This window comes from Macrotis lagotis, chromosome 1 (genome assembly GCF_037893015.1).
Source record: "Macrotis lagotis isolate mMagLag1 chromosome 1, bilby.v1.9.chrom.fasta, whole genome shotgun sequence".
Lineage (NCBI taxonomy): Eukaryota > Metazoa > Chordata > Mammalia > Peramelemorphia > Peramelidae > Macrotis > Macrotis lagotis.
Window position 1 is genome coordinate 240,018,588 of NC_133658.1, and position 19,391 is coordinate 240,037,978.

Here is a 19,391-nt window from a genome sequence, read left to right on the forward strand (position 1 = left end):
GCAAGGCAAATGGGGTTAATAAGTGGCTTGCCCAAGGCCACACAGCTAGGTAATTATTAAGTGTCCGAGACTGCATTTGAACCCAGGTACTCCTGATTCCAGGGCCAGTGCTTTATCTGCCCCAGAAGTTAGTTTCTTAACTTTTAATTAATAGTTACAAAATGTCAGTCTGCTATGTAACACTTGTTTCCTACAATGTTGAATTCACTTGTGGCAATACTAACTGGTCATCTCAGTGATAGCACCAACTCCTTACCTGACCAACAAAACTCAAGATAAGAGACATCTTGGATGAGCAGAAAGAAAATTTCTATTGTAATTTGTAAACATTTACTCTTCAGCAAAAGTGGAATTGTTGTCACTAGGAATTTTAAGCAAATTATTATAAGATTTGAGAGAATCACATTGTAAAACCATACCATCTTTGTGAGATCCCATTGGTTGGCTTCCAAAAGTTTTATGATTCTTTGTTCATTTTGTACAAAATGCCCTTAAAATTTGTATCAATGTTGGTATTAATAAGGGTGCCATCCACTCATGGGCTTTGATAAGATCCTAAAGAATTAAACTTCATTTAAAAAACTAATTTTGCTATTTCATTTTTCTTTAGCTTAAGGAAATTATGGTTAACAATCCCCATCACTGAAGTTGGGAACCAGGTTGAAATGTAATTGAGAAATATTTAATAAAATAAATGAAAATACAGTAAAAAAAAAAAACAATCCCCATCACTTTATATCTGTTTTATATGGGCCTTTCTGTATAGGTGTTGCCTCCCCTAAACAAATACAAGTTCCCTGAGAACAAGGGCTGTTTCATTTTTCCTTGTTTCCTCTTGTTCTGTTGTTTTCAGTTGTATCTAACTTTTCCCAACTCCATTTGGGGTGTTCTTGGCAGAGATACTGAAGTGGTTTGCCATTTCCTTCTCCAAATAATTTTTACAGATGTGGAAACTGTGGCAAACAGGATTAAATCACTTTTCCGGGGTCAACCAGCAAGTAAGTGTCTGAGGCTGGATTTGAACTCAGGAAGATGAGTCTTCCTGACTCCAGATCCAGTACTCTAGCCATTACCTCACCTAGTTGCCTTGAATTTATGTCTTCAATGCCTGGCAAAGAACCGGACACATAGTAGGCATTTCATAAATGCTTATTGATTAACAAGTATTCAACTTGCCCTTATAACTCCTATGCTACACACAGGAGGTACTTAGTCCTTGAATGATTGATAGTTTGGATCTATTCCTTCAGCCCAATGATTGATGTTGAACTGGACAGGAACAGAGGCAAACTCAGGCCTTTCTGAAGGCTGAAGGTGAAGATTAAGTCTTTCAGGGATTCTTAACCTGGGTTCTGTGAACCTGTTTTTAAAAAATATTTTGGTTAACTGGATTTCAATATAATTGGTTTCTTTTGTAATGCTATGCATTTTATTTTATGAATTTAAAAATATTATTCTGAGGAATCTATAGGCTTTACCAGATTGCAAAAGGAACCATAATAAAAAAAAAATAGGTTACATGTTAATTGTTAACTTTTTTTTTCCATCTTGTCTTTGGATATAAAACAAGACTGTCAATAGCCTTACTAAAACGGGGGTACATTATATATGGCATTTCCTGAACAACCCAGTCTACAGGGCAGGTAGAGAGCCAGGATAAGATATGGAAGGATGGAGCCAGATTAGGTCCATCTTGGAGTGGAGGGATCATCAAGCAGCCTGAGAGGACTTAAAGTAGATAAAGGGAAATGCTGGAAGCAATGTAGCAGTAACACAGCAGTTTCTCCTACTTCATTTTGAGGAGGGCTGGATTATTTATCTGAAAGGGGGATCACTAGGAACTCTTGGGAGGCACTTCTGCGACATCAGCATAGGTTGACTATGACATCAGTGGAGAGTTCCAGGTTAGTGCAGCCCACCTGGCAGTAGGGGGGGCTGACAGCTCCTTATGGGGGCGGCATTGCCGCCCCTTGGAGAAAGTCTCCCTTTCTTAGATGTTTCATTCCTGCTGGCCCCCCTGCTGCTGCTGCTGCTTGTCCTGCTTGGGATGCTAAGCCATCTTAGCTGGGTGAGGGCGGTTAGTCAGGAAACTTAGGAACAGGAAAGCAATTGGGGTTTGGAGAGATGACAGCTGGGGATAAGGAAAATAAAGAACTGGCAGAAGGTAGAGGACATGAACTCAGGGGTCTTGAATGTGGGTTAACTAAGCTTGATGTATGGGACTGGAGGCTGGAGATGATCCACAGCTATTAACTGAGTTTTCTTCTGGCTTAGATTCCCTCACTGCTGAATATTGTAGCTTGGAGCTCAAGAAGCCCCTATCCAGGTAAGGACCATCAGTGTTAGGTCACTCTCCATTCCTTCTTTTTGGTTGATCCTATTCATACCCCTTCCTGCTTTCTTACTCCCAGGTTTTCTTTTTCTTTATTTCTTTATTTTTATTCTTTTTTTGCTCCCAAGTTTTCTAACCAAGCACTACTACCTCTCTCTGTCTCTCTGTCTCTGTCTCTCTGTGTCTCTCTCTCCCCTCCTCCTCCTCCCCCCTCTCTCTCATATATATATATGTATATATATATATATATATATTTCTAATCAAGCACCCCTAATCTGAAATAGGTCTCTGTCTACTCTTACAGCTCCTGTAATCCCAAAGGTAGCCAGGAGGCCCAAACTCGTGGATTTGGGGACATCTTGGTGAGTAGTGGCTAGTATTCAGACATGTATGGGTTGGGCTGTAGGAGGGAGGGAAATAAAATTTGAGGAAACCACAAATGAGACTGGGAATGTCAAGAGAACAGCACTTGTCCTATGAAGAGGAGAAAGAAAAGTGGATGCAGAGTTGCAGATCTGAAGACCTATAGGCACTGTCTGTCTTTTTTGGCAGGTCCCAACGAATTAATTTTCCTTATCGTCGGCGGTACTTTATTCGGAAAATCCCTGCTACCCCTTATATCCTAAGTGACAGCTCTGAATCTCAAGCTCTTGTTCACACTTATCAAAGGTCAAAGTTTAAGAGAGAAACAGACCACCAACTTAAACTTGGCCTCCTGGGAGGAGCACAGCCCAGGCCCCCCCAAAAATCCTGGTGCTACACATTGGAAACAGTCCCCCTCTCTCTATCCTGGCACCTGCTTCCATCACCACCTCCCATTGTGCTCCAAGTCCAACCTTCCCTCCCTGTGACCCCACCACTACAGAGCCCTAACCCACTACAAAATCCTCAGACTCCACCACTACAGAGTCCTGTGACTCCAATATTAATGAGTCCTGAGGCCTGCAATTGCCTGGAGCAAAACATTGCAGGCCAACCGCAGCAAGTCTACAGTCAACCACACCAGTCTTATTCCACTGTGATCTCCTCACCCTTGGTTTCTCTGCATCCACCTCCTCCAGAAACCAAGGAGATGGTGCCCAGGCACAACAACCAACTGGTTCTACAGATCTCTCTGTCCCCACAGTCACAGGCTGGTATTGAGTTCCTCTTGGACCCCACCTCTTGGCCCAAATCAGCCTCCCAACCCCAACTTCACCCTAATACCTATCCCCATACATATTGTCAGGTCCAGGCCAAACTCCATCAACCCCGAGCACTGTCCTCTCCCTGTATTCCTTCAGAGTCCACTGACTGTACGCCTTCATTGAAAGGAAATCTATCCTCCTCTCCTGGTGGTCTCCAGGACTGCCAAAGGAGAAGGAAAAAGCTTCAGCAGCTTCACAGTAGTGCAACAGCCCCCAGAATTGGAGGGGGATGCGTGCCATGCGAGACTGGGCTTGGGGAACAGGGGGGACCTGCAGCTCTGGCCCAGGACCTGGTAGCACTTCTTGGTCGTCGTCGCATTGCCAGGGACCTGAGGCTTCTGCTACTGCAGCGCCTGTGGCAGGGTTGCGCTGGACCCGCCCCGGCCGTGGAGTATCCTATATGTTTGGTGTGCCGCAAACCAAGAGGGCCCTCCTGCCCAGCACCCAATCACTGGCCTGGACCCCGGCTTCTTGCCTTTCCACAACTACTGCCCTCCAAGCAAGGGCTGGCATTGGGGTCTGGGCCGCTCCGCGTAGGCATCGGCTTTGGCCTGTTTCTACAACAGGATCAGGCCCAAGCCCTGGAGCTATTGCCCAAGAAAGAGATCGAGATCGAGGAGCTGGAGTATCTGGTCGAGGCCCAGTGCCTCAAGGAAGAAAGCTTTCCAGCCCCAGAACCTCCGTTCCCACCTTGCATCCCCTGCCCAGAGTCTCTACAGCTGCTGGTCCCAGACCCTGGTCCTGCTTTCCCAAAGTCCAGCCCCTTCCCTCCAGCCCAAATGCCCACATGCCCAGAGGTTCCCACCCCCACTTCATCTCCAAGCAAGAACCTGGGCACAATTGCCCGGGCACAGCCCAGGTCCCCTTCCCCTTATTGAGGCCCAGGCCCCAAAGTACTGGGAGCCCAAGGGACACTCTGAAGGGATGGTTGGGTGGGGTCCATGTCTACTCTCCATCCCGAAATCCTGGGAGTCCTTTATGGAGTCTGCTGTCCCCAAGCTAAAAATGGCCAAAGGGTGCTATAGAATCTCCCCAATACCACCAGCACTTGCCCCTTATTCTGTAGTCAACAATAAAGAGGATACAACATAATGTGTGTATGGTATATATATGTGTGTATGAGCAATCTTAGTGTAAGCACTCTATTTTTTTCCCCTCAACATACCTCATAAAAAATGCCCAATCTCTCCCAATACCCAGCAACTTATTTTTTTCCATGAGCACAAGAAGTCCCAGAGGCAGATAAGTTCTGAAGCAAGGAAATATGGAGTAGTGTTTCAGTAACACCATGAGAATTAGGTAAGGTAGTATGAAATAGTGGAAGGATATAGTGAATTATATGATATGATAAATTTTATATCAGAAGTCCTAGGTTATCTCCCATATGCATTAGCTATGTGACTGAACAATTCAATAAACTTCTTGTCCTTAATTGTCCCAATATACCTTATAATTGTTGTCAGGAAAGTACTCTGTAAACCTCAAAGAATATATAAATATGAATTGTTCTTGGAAGAAGTAATTATATCCTGAAGTGCATAGTCCTTTCCAAAGGATGTTGGGTTATACATGGTATATAGAAAGTAATTAGGCTTAAAAGGAGAAATTTGGGGTCTAACACAGTGGTATAGTAGTTCTGGTTTTGGAATCAGAACACAGGTTCAAATCTTGGCTCTGCCACTTCCTACCTGTACAATTTTGATCAATTCACTTAACTTCTCTGGAGCTTGGTTTTGTCATCTGTAAAGTGAAAAGATCGGCCTAGATGACCTATGAAGTCCATTCTAGTTTTAAATCTATGATCCTACAACCTCATCTGTGATATTTACCAGCTGTATAATCCTGAGCAAGACCCTTAATCTGTCTGAGCATCAATTTTGTCAACTGCACCATGGGGATAACAATCCTAGAATCTCAGAATTGGAAGGGACTTAAAAGATCATCAAATGCGATTTGCACAGAAATCCCCATTGCAGTATCCCTGACAAGTGATCATTCTCTGCTTGAAGAGCTCTAATGAGAGAGAACCCATTATAAAGGCAGTTATTTTTAAATTTAATTTTTAGGATAGTTCTAATTATTAAGAGATGGTGAAGTGACTAGCTACTGAGCCTGGAATCAGGAGGACTCTAGTTCAAATGTGGCCTCACATTAGTTATGTGACACTGGGAAAGTCACTTGACCCCATTTGTTTCAGTTTCTTCTTCTGTAAAATGAGCTGGAGAAGGAAAAAGCAAACTAACATCTTTACCAAGAAAAGCCCCCTAAAAGGGGTCACAAATGGTAACTGAAAACAAAACTGTTAGGAAGTTTTTTCAATATATTTTGGCAACTCATTCCTGGTTCTACTCTCTTATGACAAGCAGAACAAATCTAATCACTTAACAATGACAGCCCTTTAAATACTTCTTTATGCTAAACATCCTTAAGTACTTCAATTTCTCCTCTTGTGGCAGGATCTTCAGGTCTACTTGATCACCTTTCTTTGGATACCCAATAGTTTTCCTGAATAATGGCTTTTGGAACTGAACACCAAGAAAGCTTCTCTGGGAATTTAATTAAGGCAAAATATAGAATTTATTACTTCCCTTGTTTAATAATGCATGTATTACTGACTTCCCAGAGTTGCTGTGAATTAAGCACTTTGTAAACCTCAAAACATTAAAGATGTGTTGTGTAAATGTCTAGCTGTAACTATCCCAAATGACCATCCCAAGAATCTACCCAACTCTGTGTTAAAAGAATAATGCTGGAGCAAAGGAGCAAACCTCTTAACCCCCTAACTCTATAAACTTCACTTCCCACCCCCTTCACTTTTTTTCTGGCCAAACAGTCTATGTCATATGACCTCATATCATAGAGAATTAAAAGAAAAAAAGTTTACTTAGAATAAAAAGTCCCCCCACCAATTGTAGCAGCAAGAGAATATCAAGCGACAGATGATGTAAAACACAACAAATGCGTGTGTTCACATGCTCCGAACTCTCGGCCCTCAGGATGCAGTTACCGGTGCTGGAGCTCCTGGTTAGCTGCCGGGCATCCCAGCCGAAGTCGTCGAGAGGCAGAGCTGCAGTCACCAGCCTTACTGTGCCCGGGCAGGACAAGAGCCGACAAGGCCATTAAGGGCTCCCGGTGCTGCGGCACGTCCCAAGCCTGACCAGGCTCTAGGAGCTCCACAGCACCCGCCTCCGGGCCTCGGGAACAAAGGGTTCTCGTTATTCTTCTGGGGGACGTCTCCAGCCGCTGTCCTGAGTGGAAGAGAAGGCCCTAAAACACTGGCGGCCCGTGGGTTCCTCCAGCCCGGGGGGTTGCAGCCGCAGGTGCTGGTTACGGAACGAGTGACCCAAGCCGAGCGTCAATGAGGATGCGGCCTCCGTGGCCTCCTCCTCGCTTCTGGAGTCCAGAGCTGCTGCCTCCCCCCTTCCCAGCAAGGCCATACTGAAGTCTGCCTGCCCGGAAGTCGTATTAAGAGGCCTCTATCTGAGACTCCTTGGGAGGAACAAATGAGATTCATGCATAAAAGTGCTCTTGCGGATATGGAAATGTGAATTAACTGGAGCAAATGCCACATTTCTTTCGCGCCACTTCCGCCTTCTTTTGGGCCGGGGCTCAACCTCAGTCTCGCGAGAATTCACGTCCCCAGAGCCGCGACCTCTGCACCTAATCTGTGCCGGAACCATTCACCTCGGACCTCGGTCATTACTCCTTCAAGGGTGGTTGTAAAGGAGGACTTCCGGTACCCGGCGGAGCGTGACGGCCGGGCTGCGCAGGCGCACAGAGGACCCCTCAGGTCTCGGTGCCTCGCTCACGTGACTCGGATTTCGGCGAACGGCGGCCGGACTGTGCTGACGTGTACCGTCACCCCGCGCCTGCGCGTGAAAGCCCGTGGGCTGGGCGCGCCTGCGCAGTGCGGACGTTTGTAGCCTGGGTTCGGTCGCAGGGCGGTGGGATCGGGAAGCTGCCGCGGGGCCCGGGCCGGAGCCGGAGCCGGAGCGGCGCGGGTTCGGCCGGGCATGCCCGGGCCGTGAGCGGCGCAGCGGCGGGATGGGGCGGCGCCGGGCGCCGGAGCTGTACCGGGCGCCGTTCCCGCTGTACGCCCTGCGGGTGGCGGCCAGCAGCGGCCTCCTCATCACGGCCGGCGGGGGCGGCGCTGCCAAGACCGGCATCAAGAACGGAGTGGTGAGCCCCGGCCTCCCGCCCCCTCCCCCCGGGGACCCCCGGGCCGGGCTCCCTCCCGCCGGTTCGGCTGCACCCCGTCCTCGGGCCTGCAGGCGGGGTGGGGGGCCGCCCGAGCAGGCCTCACCCGCTTCTGTTTCCGCAGCACTTCCTGCAGCTGGAGCAGATCGGCGGGGCTTTGAGCGCCTCTCTGCTGCACTCCCACGACACGGGCACTAAAGCCACCATGAACCTTGCCCTGGCGGGCGATCTTCTCGCAGCGGGCCAGGATGCCCGCTGCCAGCTCCTTCAGTTCCAACCTCAGGAGCGGGAGACGAGGGACGAGCGAGGCAGCGCGGGTGAGAAGCAGAGGAACTAGGGAATTGCTCTCTTGACTTTGCTCACACCCCACCTAGCCTACCCGGACCCTCCGAGGAGGGACAGATAATAGCCCCCCTCCTCCCAGTGTACCGTAGAAGTTGCAGAAAGAGCCAAGCGGAACTGTTGAGACATCTAGAACCGCAGTTTGTGATTCCAGGTTCCCAGGAGCAGGGCCCGCGGCAGAGGAAGGGGACGGGAGCCGCCACTGGAGCACAGGACACGGGAGCATCCACTCCACGAGAGGGGGTGGAGCTGAATGTAGAGAACTTGCAGTCTGTGCAGACGGATTTTGGCTCCGATCCGCTGCAGAAGACTGTGTGCTTCAATCACGACAATACTTTGCTAGCCACTGGGGGCACTGATGGCTTTGTTCGAGTTTGGCAGGTAGGAGGATTTCTAGGGACAGGCAAATGTGGCATTGGGGTGAGGTCTAATTTGTAATAGATCTTGAGTGAATTTGCTGTTTAAGTCCTGAAATAGTCTGAGAGAATTAAGTACTGAATGGGAAGAGAAAGCCAGTTTTGTGAGTTGATTGTGATCAGTTATATATTTCCATTTTGACTGCAGGTGCCTAGCCTTGAAAAGGTTCTGGAGTTCAAAGCTCATGAGGGGGAGATTGAAGACCTGACTTTGGGCCCGGGTGACAAGGTGAGTGAAAAAAAATTAGAAGTTCAACTTGTGCAGTAAAGCGTGTCTCAATAATAACCCTTCCCTGTCCTTTCTGCCTCTTCATCAGATGGTGACAGTAGGTTGGGATTTTAAAGCCTGTGTGTGGCAGAGGGACCAGTTGGTGACAGGGTTGCACTGGGATGAGAACTTACCTCCTTTACCTGATACACCATACCGCTATCAAGCTTGCAGGTGTGGGGGCTTACGAGGGAGGGGTAAATAGGGAGGATTCTGTATAAGGGGAGGAAAAGACCCTAGAGGAGCGAGAAAGTGATTAGTTCCACCCAGAAGCTTGCAGAAAACAAAGCTGGGGTAGAGTTGGGTTGGGAATTGCCATTGGTCCTTGAAAATTCCACTTTCAAGTCCGTTGAGGATAGAAGAGGGTAAGAGGAACTCTGTGGGGATCTGAATAGCACCACCCCTGGCCCCCAGGTTTGGGTGGGTGCCAGACCAGCCTGCTGGGCTGCGGCTCTTCACAGTGCAGATTCCCCACAAGCGTCTGCGCCGGCCACCACCCTGCTACCTCACAGCCTGGGATGGCCACAATTTCTTGCCCCTTCGGACCCAGCCTTGCGGTAATGAAGTCATTTCCTGCCTCAGTGTCAGGTATGAACCGGTGATGGGGTTGGTGGACGCTGGAATTGGGGTCCTGAATCAAGAATGAATTTGGGGGATGAAGATCACTGCAGTTGCCATAAGACTGATGAATGTTATGCTTTTTCAGTGAATCAGGCACCTTCTTAGGCCTAGGCACCGTCACTGGTTCTGTTGCCATCTACATATCTTTTTCCCTCCAGGTAAATGGGCAAGATAGGATTGTAAATAGGAGAGCATGACTATCAAGAGGGAGGTGGTCCTAAGGAAGGGAAGTGAGAATGGAGTGTTTGTACCTGTGTCTTGTCTGGGGGAGAGAATAGCTCTGCTTACGGAGAGAAGGGACAAAACAGACCTTCACAATTGAGCTTGCCTTCCTCCTCTCTCTAGCGCCTCTACTATATTCGGGAGGCTCACGGCATTGTAGTGACAGATGTGGCCTTCATGCCAGAGCAGGGGCGTGGCCAAGAGTTGCTGGGGTCTCACGAAGCGGCATTGTTCTCTGTGGCTGTGGACAGTCGATGCCAGCTGCATCTATTGCCCAGTCGACGTGAGTTTTGGGAAAATTGATGTGAAGAATTGGCAGAGAAAGTGGAGTGGGAGGGAATGGGAAAGTATAGTATCATTTCTTGGAAGCACTGCCATTTTTCTCAGGATATGCTGTTTGCCCCAAGTAGGCTGTTTCTTGCCTTAGATTTGAGACCTCTGTGCTTATTCTCTGGACTTTCTCTTAGGGAGTGTCCCTGTGTGGTTGTTGCTGCTTCTGTGTGCTGGGCTCGTCATTTTGGCCATCCTGCTGCTTCAGAATACCTTTCCAGGCTTTCTCTAGCCTTCCTTGTTTTCCTGGGGCTCGAGACCCTGGACATTGAAGAGAACCAGAGCCAGTCAAGGCCTAAGGCACCACTAATTCCACTGAGACTGGAGCTGAAGCTGCCACAGAAAGACAAGGAATGTGAATAGTGGCCTCCATCACCTAAAGAATCAATGCTGCTGAACCTCAGGCTCTTGGCACAGGATTCTTATTCATCTAAGACAACCATTTCTGAGGTACCATTCATTGCTCCTTCTAAGAGCAGAGCTGAAACTGTTCCTGAGAGGACCAAAAATGTGACAGCTGTCCCCACCTCACTTGGAGTGTGGATGTTGCACAGCCTCTGCCAGCCAGGGGCCAGCCAGCCCTTTCCCCTCATCAATGTGAAGATGTCTAAAGCCTTGGTGGCTGTGTACTACCCCAACTTTGTTTGAGGGGCTCATCTCCCTCTCGCTACTTGGTGACGAAGTGAACATAATCTCAACCTCCTCCTCTTCCATGCAGCTCTTGTTCATTGCCACTGAGATTAAATCAGTGTCATAGTCCTTAACTCTTATGGGACTTGGAGATTTCCAAAAAAAATTAGCTAACTCTTAATGGGACTTGGAGATTTCAAAAAAAAAATTAGCAGACCAATAATGCCTCAGCAATAGGTTTTTTATTTTGTTGAATTTTCATTCACATAAGGGGAGACTGAAACAAGTAGGAACTTGGGAGAATGGGCAGCAGGGTAAAGAAGTAACCAGATCTGTCTCCAGGACCTCGAGTGGGGATTGATCATCAGACTACACTAGTAGAAGGAAGAGGGTGGAGAAGAGGGTCCGCAGTTTTCTTTTGGAAAGGCTACCCTTGGTCAACTCACCCAGCCTTCCTGAGTTGTTAGTTCTCCTAGTTATTATGTGGGGGATGTCATCACTTAGCATCTATCTGCCTATGTGAAGAAGCTCAGCTAAACCAGTTACTACAAATAAAAGATGTGGAAGTTTACAGAAAATGTCAAAAGGGCAAGAAAATATTCCTAGCATCCAGAGCAAGAAACAGGAATCACCTGGTCCACAGCTAGCCAGCCTGGCTGTAGCTACTGTAAGTTTGGGCCATTCCTAGCCATAACAGGGAGAAGGGACCTCACTGAGTCAGACAAGTAAAAGTTAAAGTTTAATAAATGAGGGGAAGCTGAGCTGAGATCTATGGCTCTTCTCCTAGGAGTCTTGACAGCCTTTGACCTTCCTTGGAAGGTGGGGTTTCGCTGAGGGGCTGCAGTTCTCCTGCATGCTGGAAGACAGCGGCAGCATATTGGTGAAAGAGGCGGCTCATATAACAGTACTGCCAAGGGATCATCCCCTCCAGGAAGCCGATGTGGCCACCCCGGGATGTAATCAGCAGTGCAACATGTGGCAAGTGGGTAGCAGCCTGTAGTGGGAAAGCTGTGGGAGGAGGGAAGGGAGAGCTAAGTCAAGAGGAGCCAGGACTTTATGGAAGTGGCCTGCCCCAGCCCCTGCAGCTGGGCCCTGGGGCCAGTTCTCTCTAGGGTCTAAAGACTAATATGTCACACTGTGAAGTTTGTAGATTACCTTGCCAACCTCATTTGAGCCTCACAGCAATCCTGTGAACTGTAGGTGCTATTGTTATTCCCGTTTTACAGAGGAAGAGTGAACTTCAGAGAGGTTGTGACTGGACTAGTGTTCCACTAAAAGAAAGGTCTGAGGCAAGGGTTTAATCCAGGTTTTTCTGATTCCAGCACTCTCCCTTATTCCATGCTATCTCTCACTACTGAGAATAAAGGGGCTCACCTTGAGGTGGGGAAAATGGGTCATCTGCCGCATTGAGACAGAGCACAGGGACACAAATTGCGTCCACCTTGGCTCCAGGGCTTGCAGAATGGTAGTAGGTATCACAATCTTTATAGCCAAAGGCCAGTGTGGTGTAGCGCTCATCAAACTGTCGGATGGTACGGGCCTGACAGAGACAGAAGTGAGCTAAGGATCGACAGGAGGGAGGGAGCTCTGAAGGATGGGTCAGAGGGGGTTGGCTCTCTACCTTCAGCACGTAGTCCACGTCCAGTTTCTCTTCGATCACTTTCCTGTGTCTGTAGTAGAGTGCTTGTATCAGAGGAGTGGGTTCTTGTCTCCAGGAATCTCCCTAATTCCAGCCTCACTTAGCATTCCTCTCCCACACCAGTTACCACCAGGTCTGCCTTATTTTTTTAAGTAGCCAAAGGCACCATGGAACTCAACTAAAACTTCCTCCCTTCCCCACCCAGCCGCTGCCCTACCGGCCCACAAATCGGCAAAGCGCAGCGGTGAGGTGCTGGTTAAAGAGCAGTGCATTGAGAGGTGTCTCCAAGGAGCGTGTAGTTTCAAAGGAGTCCCAGCATGCAGACAAGGTCAGCGCTGCCACCAGCCCTGCTGAGCTTCCTGTCTGTGCCAGGTGGTTCAGCACCAGGACCCTGCAAGAGAGTGGAATCAGAGCCAAGAAGGGCAGGTCTAGACTCGCTGTCAGTCACTAAAGAGGAGATAGAGAAGGTAATCAGCAATAAAGTAAGCATTCCTTAGCCAAGGGAAGAGGAACAATTTGCCAAGAGTTGGACCTATTGAGAAAGACCAGGGCCAGAGGCCTGATGGAGGTATGAGTAGAAGAAGGAACAGATTTCTGCTTAGGAAGGACTGCAGTCTCTTAACTCTTAGGACAGCTGTAATAACCCAATTGACTCTTACCCTCCTAGTGAGATTCCTACAGCCAGCAGTGGGGACTGTGGATACTGGTGCTTTATATGATTCACAACTATCTCCAGGTCTTCTGTGTTACCAGCGCAAAAGGCCCTGTGGGTCTGAGGACAAATAGTGTGACGTGAAGATAGGAATGGACAGAAGGGGTCAGGGCTCCAGGTGGTGAAGTAACTCAGTAGGACAAGGTGGAAAAAGGGGAGTCTTGGTGCAGGGTCTGTAGGGAGACAAGGCTACAGGACTGCTGAGGACGATGGGGTCAGGGGTGAGCGCTTAATGCTAGAAAGGGGATTGGAACTCACCAGCAGTTCTTCCCCACGGCAGCCCCGGTTATTAAATACCACGGTCCTATAGCACAAACAGGCACATCTCAGCCGGACCTGCCCTAGAAGGCCTTTATATTATTTGGGGTGGTTTTGCACAGAGATTCTAGTCGTGAGGGACACAAGTCTAGCGTCCATGGAATTTTCTCTACCTCCCAGTAGCATGTCCCTCCCAGAACCTGTTTTCAAGGAAGCTGCCCTTCCCTCTGCACGCTCCTCCCTGCAGTTGTTTTCTCAATCCTGGAGTACACAGACACCTGCCAACCACCCTCAATTACCATTCTTACCTATAGCCATCTAGAGTGGCCTGGTGTACTAAGTGAAGGATATAAGTCTCCTGGCTGCTGCCTGTGATGCCTGGGAGCAGTAACACAGTAGGTCGGTTGACAGGGTCAGGGTACTGGCTGTTCTCAGGTTCTTTGGCCCAATCTAGCAGCAGCTGTCCCCCATCAGGTGTCTGGAGCACCTCACTGTGGAAGATTGTATACAGAAGTATACCTAGGGATTTCTAGATGTTTGTTCCAAGAATTCTCTTAACACTCCACCTCTAGACCCATGTAACATAATGCTCTCCTCAGAACTCCAAAGCTGAGTTAATAAAAATGACCAACCTTAATGTGATTTAGCAACTTGAAGGTAGGGGAGGAAGTTATTACTAGATAATGATTGGCTGGTTGGCAAGGCACAGCTGGCCAGCAAAACTCTCAAGTGTGGCAGGAACCATATTTAAAATGTAATTGGGAAATGTTTTACAAAATAAATAAAAATACAACACACAATGATACTAACTTGTGATTTTCTAAGTAAATATATTGTCACAAGGGTGTCTGAATTGGACAACACTGAACTACAAGACCCATCCATTGCCCAAATAGAGGTTTTGTCCTTAATCACAGAATGAAAACGTGGAATTGTGGCAGGAGGGCAAACTAGTCTTATTTGTAGTTGTAATGGTCCCTTTTGTGCTTTGAGTTGTACGCAGGTTCCATGGTCCAGAGAGGATGGGATGGGGTCAAGACAGCTAAATAGAACTCCACCCCCCCCTTTTTTTTTGTAAAGTCATTCCTTAACTTCTCAGATCTTCTCACCTCCGATAGGCAACAGGGGGCCGGGACTGCACAAAGACTCGAAGGACAGTTTGAAGCCTCCCTTCGAAACACCAGGGCGTAGGGTAGAATGTTTCCATGATAATAGGGCAGTGCTTCTTCAGGAAGGCCCGGAACTGGGGCCCAGCCACCAGCCGAGGCTTCTGTAACCACAGAACACAGTCTTATCTCATTCTTAACTCCCGTCTAGACCCACCACTGCTTCATACGATAAGGCTGGTGTAGCACCAGACTCTAGTGGAGGACTAACCAGATGAATGGCTCCTTATCCATCCCCAGGGACTAGTCTGCTCTGAGCCTTGATCCATAAATGTGGTCTTGACCAGGGTGACCTGTAGGGGCGAGGGCATCTTCTCTGGTTTAATGGTAGCTCCTGTACACCCTCAGTCTGAAAAACTGCTAGGAGCCCAATCACATATAGCATGACAGGGGAAGCCCAACCAAAAACATTTTCTTTGATCTTGGAATGTTATATACCTCATAAGTGATCCTAATATAATTCCAGGGCAGCACTGCATTGGACTTGAAGACATCCAAGTGATTGTTATCAGTACTAAAGTCCCAATGACTGGCTATCAATCTGGTCCAGGATTTCAGGGAACAAAGACCCATACTCACCTCTCACTAATTACAGGGCTTGTACCTACTGGTGGAACACTTGTTCCCAGTAAAGTATACAAGGAGATATGCTTCTGCCTCACTGCCACCACCCCTAGTTTGTCCTGATTCTGGGAAATTAGCTCAAACCCATGATGGGAATCCAGTTCTATTCAGGTTATAGATTGGTTCTATGTGGCCTAAAATTTTGTGGATTGTAGGTAGACCTATGATAATAGTTGATGTTTGTATACCATTTAAAATTTGCAAAAAATAAAAGTTTAGAGAGAACCTTTACATTTTTTTCCTATTTGATGCTTATAGCAACCCTGACATGTAGATACTATTATTTCCATTTTACAAAGGAAATCAAAACATTTTGATTTGTCTAGTTACACAAGTGTCTGTCATGGGATTTGAATCTGGGTCTTCCTAAATCCAAATCTAAGCACTCTTTCTACTAGGGTCTCAAATGGAAGCCTCTTAATGATGAACTAATATCTAGGGTAAGCAGAATTTCAAAGAAGTCATGAAAATAGGTCAGATAAGAATAAATAGGTGTTGGTAGAATTCCTTTAGGATTCTACAATTATCTGAGTTGTGCTCAGTCTTCCTAGGTATTATGCCTTCCCATTACATCCCTCAAATACTCAAATGAATCCTTTATTGCATAGATGTTTAGATTCCCTTCAGTGGTACAGATTGTAACCCATCATTCCTACTCATCTTGTGGAGTCTCTTGTCCATGTTCTCCCATAAGTTTTCCAGAGGGGATTCACTCAGTGTACTGGAGGCCTTCCTCCATTTCTGCTGATAATAAGAGGTGTCCCAGTGCAACACACAAGTTAGCAGTTATCCTTTGCTCTCTTTACTTGACTAACCTATCCTTTAATGACATCTCTTGTTCATGTTTCTCCATTGCTCTGAACGGTACTAATTTTTAATTTTGTTGGCTATGCAACACCACTAGTGTTGGTAGAGGATGGGCCTTACCTTCAAGGAGAAACTAGAGGTCATGAAAGTTAGTAGTTTCCTGAAGACTTCCTATCCATTTCCTCCTACTTAATTCTAGGTTTGCTCAACTCATTGTTCATTTGCATTGTCTTCTCAAGATACAAACACACACATGTTCTCTAGGTTGTCCATCTAGAAGCATATCATAATCTGATCAACAATTCATTATCACCTTTTTTCCATGTAGCTAGTTAAGTCAAATATTTTTTATTTATGCCCTTTTAAATACCATATATATTTCTGTATATTGAGCTTTCTTTCCCTTGAAACAATTTAGAAAAGCAAAACAAAAACAAAAACTGCAGCTCAGCAAAACTAATTGACACATCTATCAACCATGTTTGATAACATGGAACATCTACTCCCTCAACTGTCCAGGACAGGAAGATATTAGACAAAAATCTTGAGTGGTTATGGATCAATTTGATTATTTGAGTTACATTATCACCATCTCTCCTGTGGGAAAGTGGCTGGTCTAATCAACTCCCATCAGGTTGGATGTCCAAAACTGCTATGGTACTCAGTTAAGTTAAATTTATAAACACCTGCCAGATCTCTCCCACTTTTCTCTTTTACTTCCATTAAAAGCCTGTAATGCATACACTTTGTTGATTGAATATTCCTTCACTGCCTTTCTCTGTTCTTTTTTTTTTCTTGGGCCTTGGAAGAAGGCATCTTTCTCAAGGTCTCTGCATCTGGATGACACTGAGGTGAAATAAGGTCAAGGGAATACCTATCCATCACTGTCAGGCTGATCATAAGAGGTGCAGTAGGAATGATATGAAGGTAATAGGAAATAGTTCTCAATTCTTCATCCCTACTACCTCATATTTTCCCCATAGTAAGTGAAAGCTGAGGTCTGAGCCAACTAGAGAGCATGTGTGTAGAGAAGAAGGCCAAAATGCTTTAGCCTCAGAAACATCCATCCCAATTCTGGTGCAGGTCTTAGAAAATCATAGAACACAATTCTCTCTCAGACCACTGCAATAATCAAAAAGGCAGGATTAGAGCATAGGGAGATCATACTCATTTGATGGCCATTGAGATCTGCCATGTTCCTATAACTTGAAGCTAGTAAACTTTTTTTTTGCAAGGCAATGGGGTTAAGTGGCTTGCCCAAGGCCACACAGGTAGGTAATTATTAAGTGTCTGAGGCCAAATTTGAACTCAGGTCCTCCTGACTCCAGGGCCGGTGCTCTAATAACTGTACCACCTAGTCACCCAGCTAGTAAACTTTAATATCCGTTTGTAAGGAGGTATAAGTGCCTGGACATACTAGGTGCTTAATTAATGTTTGACGATTAATTATTCTGGAATACTAATAAAGTAATAGATGTGATTCCTATATAGAATATAAGCGCCACCCTAGCAAAATGATTCATGGCCATATAGTAAAACTGTGGATCACAAGGAGGTAAGTGTGTTTTTGTACCAGTACAAGTCCATCGTTGCTACTCAGAAAAGAACAACTATTACTTAAATACATATCCAATGTTTTTGCATATTATTAAGATATTTATTGCTAAGCATTTTACACACATTTCATTTAATTTCACAATAATCCTGTGAGATGAGTATTGCAGGTATTATCCATACCTTACAAGGACACAGGTTCAGACTAAGTGATTTGCTCATGCTAAGTGTTTGAATTGGCATTTAACTTGGATTTTTGCCTAATTCTAAGTCCTGTGCTTTTTCTATAATACCTCTAACTCTAAGTCTTTCTTAACACTTACGTTCATCAACATAAATTGAAAATTTTCCTTCATATATAACCTCAAATTAGGTGGTTTAAGACCCATAAAATGTGTCAGGAATTTCTATACACCTGGTTATAGAGAGAGAAAAAAAAGGTTTAGTGAGGAATCATTCTTGTCAATGTTTGTGATCAGAATAAATGGAACTTGCTTCAAAAGAAGGAACTTAGAATATCTTTCCAAAGGACAGAGGTGAAATTAGGGTTGTTTTTTATTTTGCTGGTAAGGAGATGGAGTGCCTTGCGATTGTTAAAAGTTATCCTGGTAGACCTGGCTCCCTGTAACAAAGAAGTTTAGTGAAAATTGAAGAGGGAGTACAGTTTTGAATTTAGATTAATATTTTTAAAAGATAATACTTTAAAATTTTGAATGTTTTTAAACCAAATTAAAATGTCAGTTTATAAAAAAAATCAGTTCCCTGACTATATTTTCCCCACTATTTAGATGAGAGGAGGGCCTAATCAGAGGGGTTGAATGAGCAAGAGCTAGACACAGGTACCCAGTCAATCCCTAAGCTGGGTGTGGCAGCTCTTTGAGCATTCAAACAAGGTGAGGCTACCTTATCCCACTTCTAAACTGGGTGAGGTGGCCCTAATAGTAGCCAACACTGGATTTTAGCAAACTAACCAATGCCATAGGCTGCTGAAGGCCCTGCCTGCCCTTCACCCAGTGGACCTAATGACCAATTTGATGAGCCATCATGGGAAGAGGAAAATATAGAGTGAAGGCAGTTTTATTGATCCCTAGGACTTTCTCAGGGTTACTCTTTGTAGCCTACATGTCCGATCAGGGTACTTACCTTTTTTCCCCGACATACACCTGAATGGCTAAAGCTAATGCACAGAGAGACCTTGGTTTCCTTTCTATCATCCCCCTGTCCAAAAACAAAGGTGCCCGAGAGAGAACTTATCCCAAAGCTACGGTCCAAAGGTGAGAGAACCTGCAAACACTCCTTCTTAGGGGATTCAAGTGATTCCAAGGCAAATGGAGCAGAGGTCCTTCCTGTCAGTTAAAATCCCTGTGTGACAGATGGGAAAAGGCTCGCCAGAGCTGGCTCTAGTCCCCCAGAAACCCTGGGGAAGGAGTCAGGTGACCCCGAAGACTTTTGCAACGTACCCCACAACCAGGCTGCACTTTGCTCGATGGCATCCCTGGCCCTGCTCCCAGCCCCAGCAGCCCGGAGTCCCCGGCAGCGCACCCACCTGGGGCACACATGCCCAGTAGTAGCCCAGGTAGAAGGCGGCGCTAAGGCCCAAGAGAAAGGGGACGAGCTCGTTCCAGGCGCCGTCCTGCGGGCCCGGGTCTGCGGTCAGCATCGTCAGCCCAAAGCTCGCTTCGAGCTGCCCAGCTCGGGCTCCAAGGGCGAGTCTTCAACTTTGAAGGGAAGCCCCGCCCCCCGAACCCGGGCCCCGCCCCGCGCACGCCATTGGACGGCCGGGACCCCGCCCCCGATGGTCCCAGCTGGGCCCCTCCCCCGCGGGACCCCCGGCTGCTGGAGCCGGGACAGTAGGGCCCCGTGAGCGGGAGGGGGAGCGTCTAGAGCAAAGCGGGGCCCCGAGGAGGCACCCCGGGGCGGCCCGGGCCCGGGCGGCACGAGCTCCCGCCCGCTCCCCCAGCGGCGCCACGCCCGGGCCGCCCCGGCGCCGCCACGCACCGCCGCGAGCCCGCGCGTCCTCTCCGGAGCGGGGGGCCGCCCTGCCCTCCTCCTCCTCCCGGTCCTGCCCACCTCCTCACCTGTCCCA

At 47.1% G+C, this 19,391-nt stretch overlaps 3 protein-coding genes across 13 annotated transcripts; 2 read left to right on the forward strand and 1 right to left on the reverse strand.

The window, feature by feature from the left end:
- Positions 1-1,909: 1,909 nt before the first annotated feature.
- On the forward strand, positions 1,910-4,611 carry PRR30 (proline rich 30). 3 transcript variants are annotated; one of them, XM_074209855.1, is made up of 4 exons: positions 1,910-2,068; positions 2,275-2,326; positions 2,637-2,694; positions 2,885-4,611. In XM_074209855.1, the coding sequence occupies exons 1-4, from the start codon at positions 1,949-1,951 to the stop codon at positions 4,395-4,397; spliced, it is 1,743 nt and encodes a 580-aa protein (XP_074065956.1). In that variant the 5' UTR covers positions 1,910-1,948; the 3' UTR covers positions 4,398-4,611. The 3 variants fall into 3 exon arrangements, with proteins under 3 accessions (XP_074065956.1, XP_074065958.1, XP_074065957.1); XM_074209857.1 differs by having other exon boundaries at positions 1,977-2,164; positions 2,617-2,694; XM_074209856.1 differs by lacking the exon at positions 1,910-2,068 and having other exon boundaries at positions 2,202-2,326; positions 2,617-2,694.
- A 2,811-nt stretch (positions 4,612-7,422) lies between these two features.
- PREB (prolactin regulatory element binding) lies at positions 7,423-11,440 on the forward strand. 2 transcript variants are annotated; one of them, XR_012473454.1, is made up of 10 exons: positions 7,423-7,698; positions 7,841-8,033; positions 8,213-8,439; positions 8,623-8,703; positions 8,792-8,916; positions 9,157-9,330; positions 9,449-9,521; positions 9,709-9,868; positions 10,053-11,212; positions 11,333-11,440. XR_012473454.1 is itself a non-coding variant. In XM_074209866.1 (9 exons), exons 1-9 carry the CDS (start codon positions 7,564-7,566, stop codon positions 10,145-10,147), a joined length of 1,263 nt encoding a protein of 420 aa, XP_074065967.1. In that variant the 5' UTR covers positions 7,423-7,563; the 3' UTR covers positions 10,148-11,343. The 2 variants fall into 2 exon arrangements, 1 of the variants encoding a protein (XP_074065967.1); XM_074209866.1 differs by having other exon boundaries at positions 10,053-11,343.
- ABHD1 (abhydrolase domain containing 1) lies at positions 11,263-19,245 on the reverse strand. 8 transcript variants are annotated; one of them, XM_074209860.1, is made up of 10 exons: positions 18,852-18,938; positions 18,590-18,667; positions 14,532-14,613; positions 14,264-14,424; positions 13,463-13,645; positions 13,155-13,200; positions 12,844-12,956; positions 12,402-12,575; positions 11,920-12,215; positions 11,263-11,553 (listed from the first exon to the last, which is right to left on the reverse strand). In XM_074209860.1, exons 4-10 carry the CDS (start codon positions 14,359-14,361, stop codon positions 11,315-11,317), a joined length of 1,149 nt encoding a protein of 382 aa, XP_074065961.1. In that variant the 5' UTR covers positions 14,362-14,424; positions 14,532-14,613; positions 18,590-18,667; positions 18,852-18,938; the 3' UTR covers positions 11,263-11,314. The 8 variants fall into 8 exon arrangements, with proteins under 8 accessions (XP_074065961.1, XP_074065960.1, XP_074065963.1 ...); XM_074209859.1 differs by lacking the exons at positions 14,532-14,613; positions 18,590-18,667 and having other exon boundaries at positions 11,920-12,085; positions 12,167-12,215; positions 18,852-19,242; XM_074209862.1 differs by lacking the exon at positions 14,532-14,613.
- Between the last annotated feature and the right edge of the window lie 146 nt (positions 19,246-19,391).

Bases quoted from the DNA above. Each gene is read 5' to 3' on its own strand.
- ABHD1 (XM_074209858.1), bottom strand. From the start codon at position 18,965: ATGCTGACCGCAGACCCGGGCCCGCAGGACGGCGCCTGGAACGAGCTC. The intron at 14,425-18,851 runs GTGGGTGCGCTG...CTGTGGTTACAG, and splicing joins ACTGGGCATGTGTGCCCCAG to AAGCCTCGGCTGGTGGCTGG. The intron at 12,957-13,154 runs GTGAGTTCCAAT...ATTTGTCCTCAG, and splicing joins GCCGTGGGGAAGAACTGCTG to ACCCACAGGGCCTTTTGCGC.
- PREB (XM_074209866.1), top strand. From the start codon at position 7,564: ATGGGGCGGCGCCGGGCGCCGGAGCTGTACCGGGCGCCGTTCCCGCTG. The intron at 8,440-8,622 runs GTAGGAGGATTT...TTTTGACTGCAG, and splicing joins GCTTTGTTCGAGTTTGGCAG to GTGCCTAGCCTTGAAAAGGT. The intron at 8,704-8,791 runs GTGAGTGAAAAA...CCTCTTCATCAG, and splicing joins CTTTGGGCCCGGGTGACAAG to ATGGTGACAGTAGGTTGGGA.
- PRR30 (XM_074209855.1), top strand. From the start codon at position 1,949: ATGGGGGCGGCATTGCCGCCCCTTGGAGAAAGTCTCCCTTTCTTAGAT. The intron at 2,069-2,274 runs GTGAGGGCGGTT...CTTCTGGCTTAG, and splicing joins TGCTAAGCCATCTTAGCTGG to ATTCCCTCACTGCTGAATAT. The intron at 2,695-2,884 runs GTGAGTAGTGGC...CTTTTTTGGCAG, and splicing joins GTGGATTTGGGGACATCTTG to GTCCCAACGAATTAATTTTC.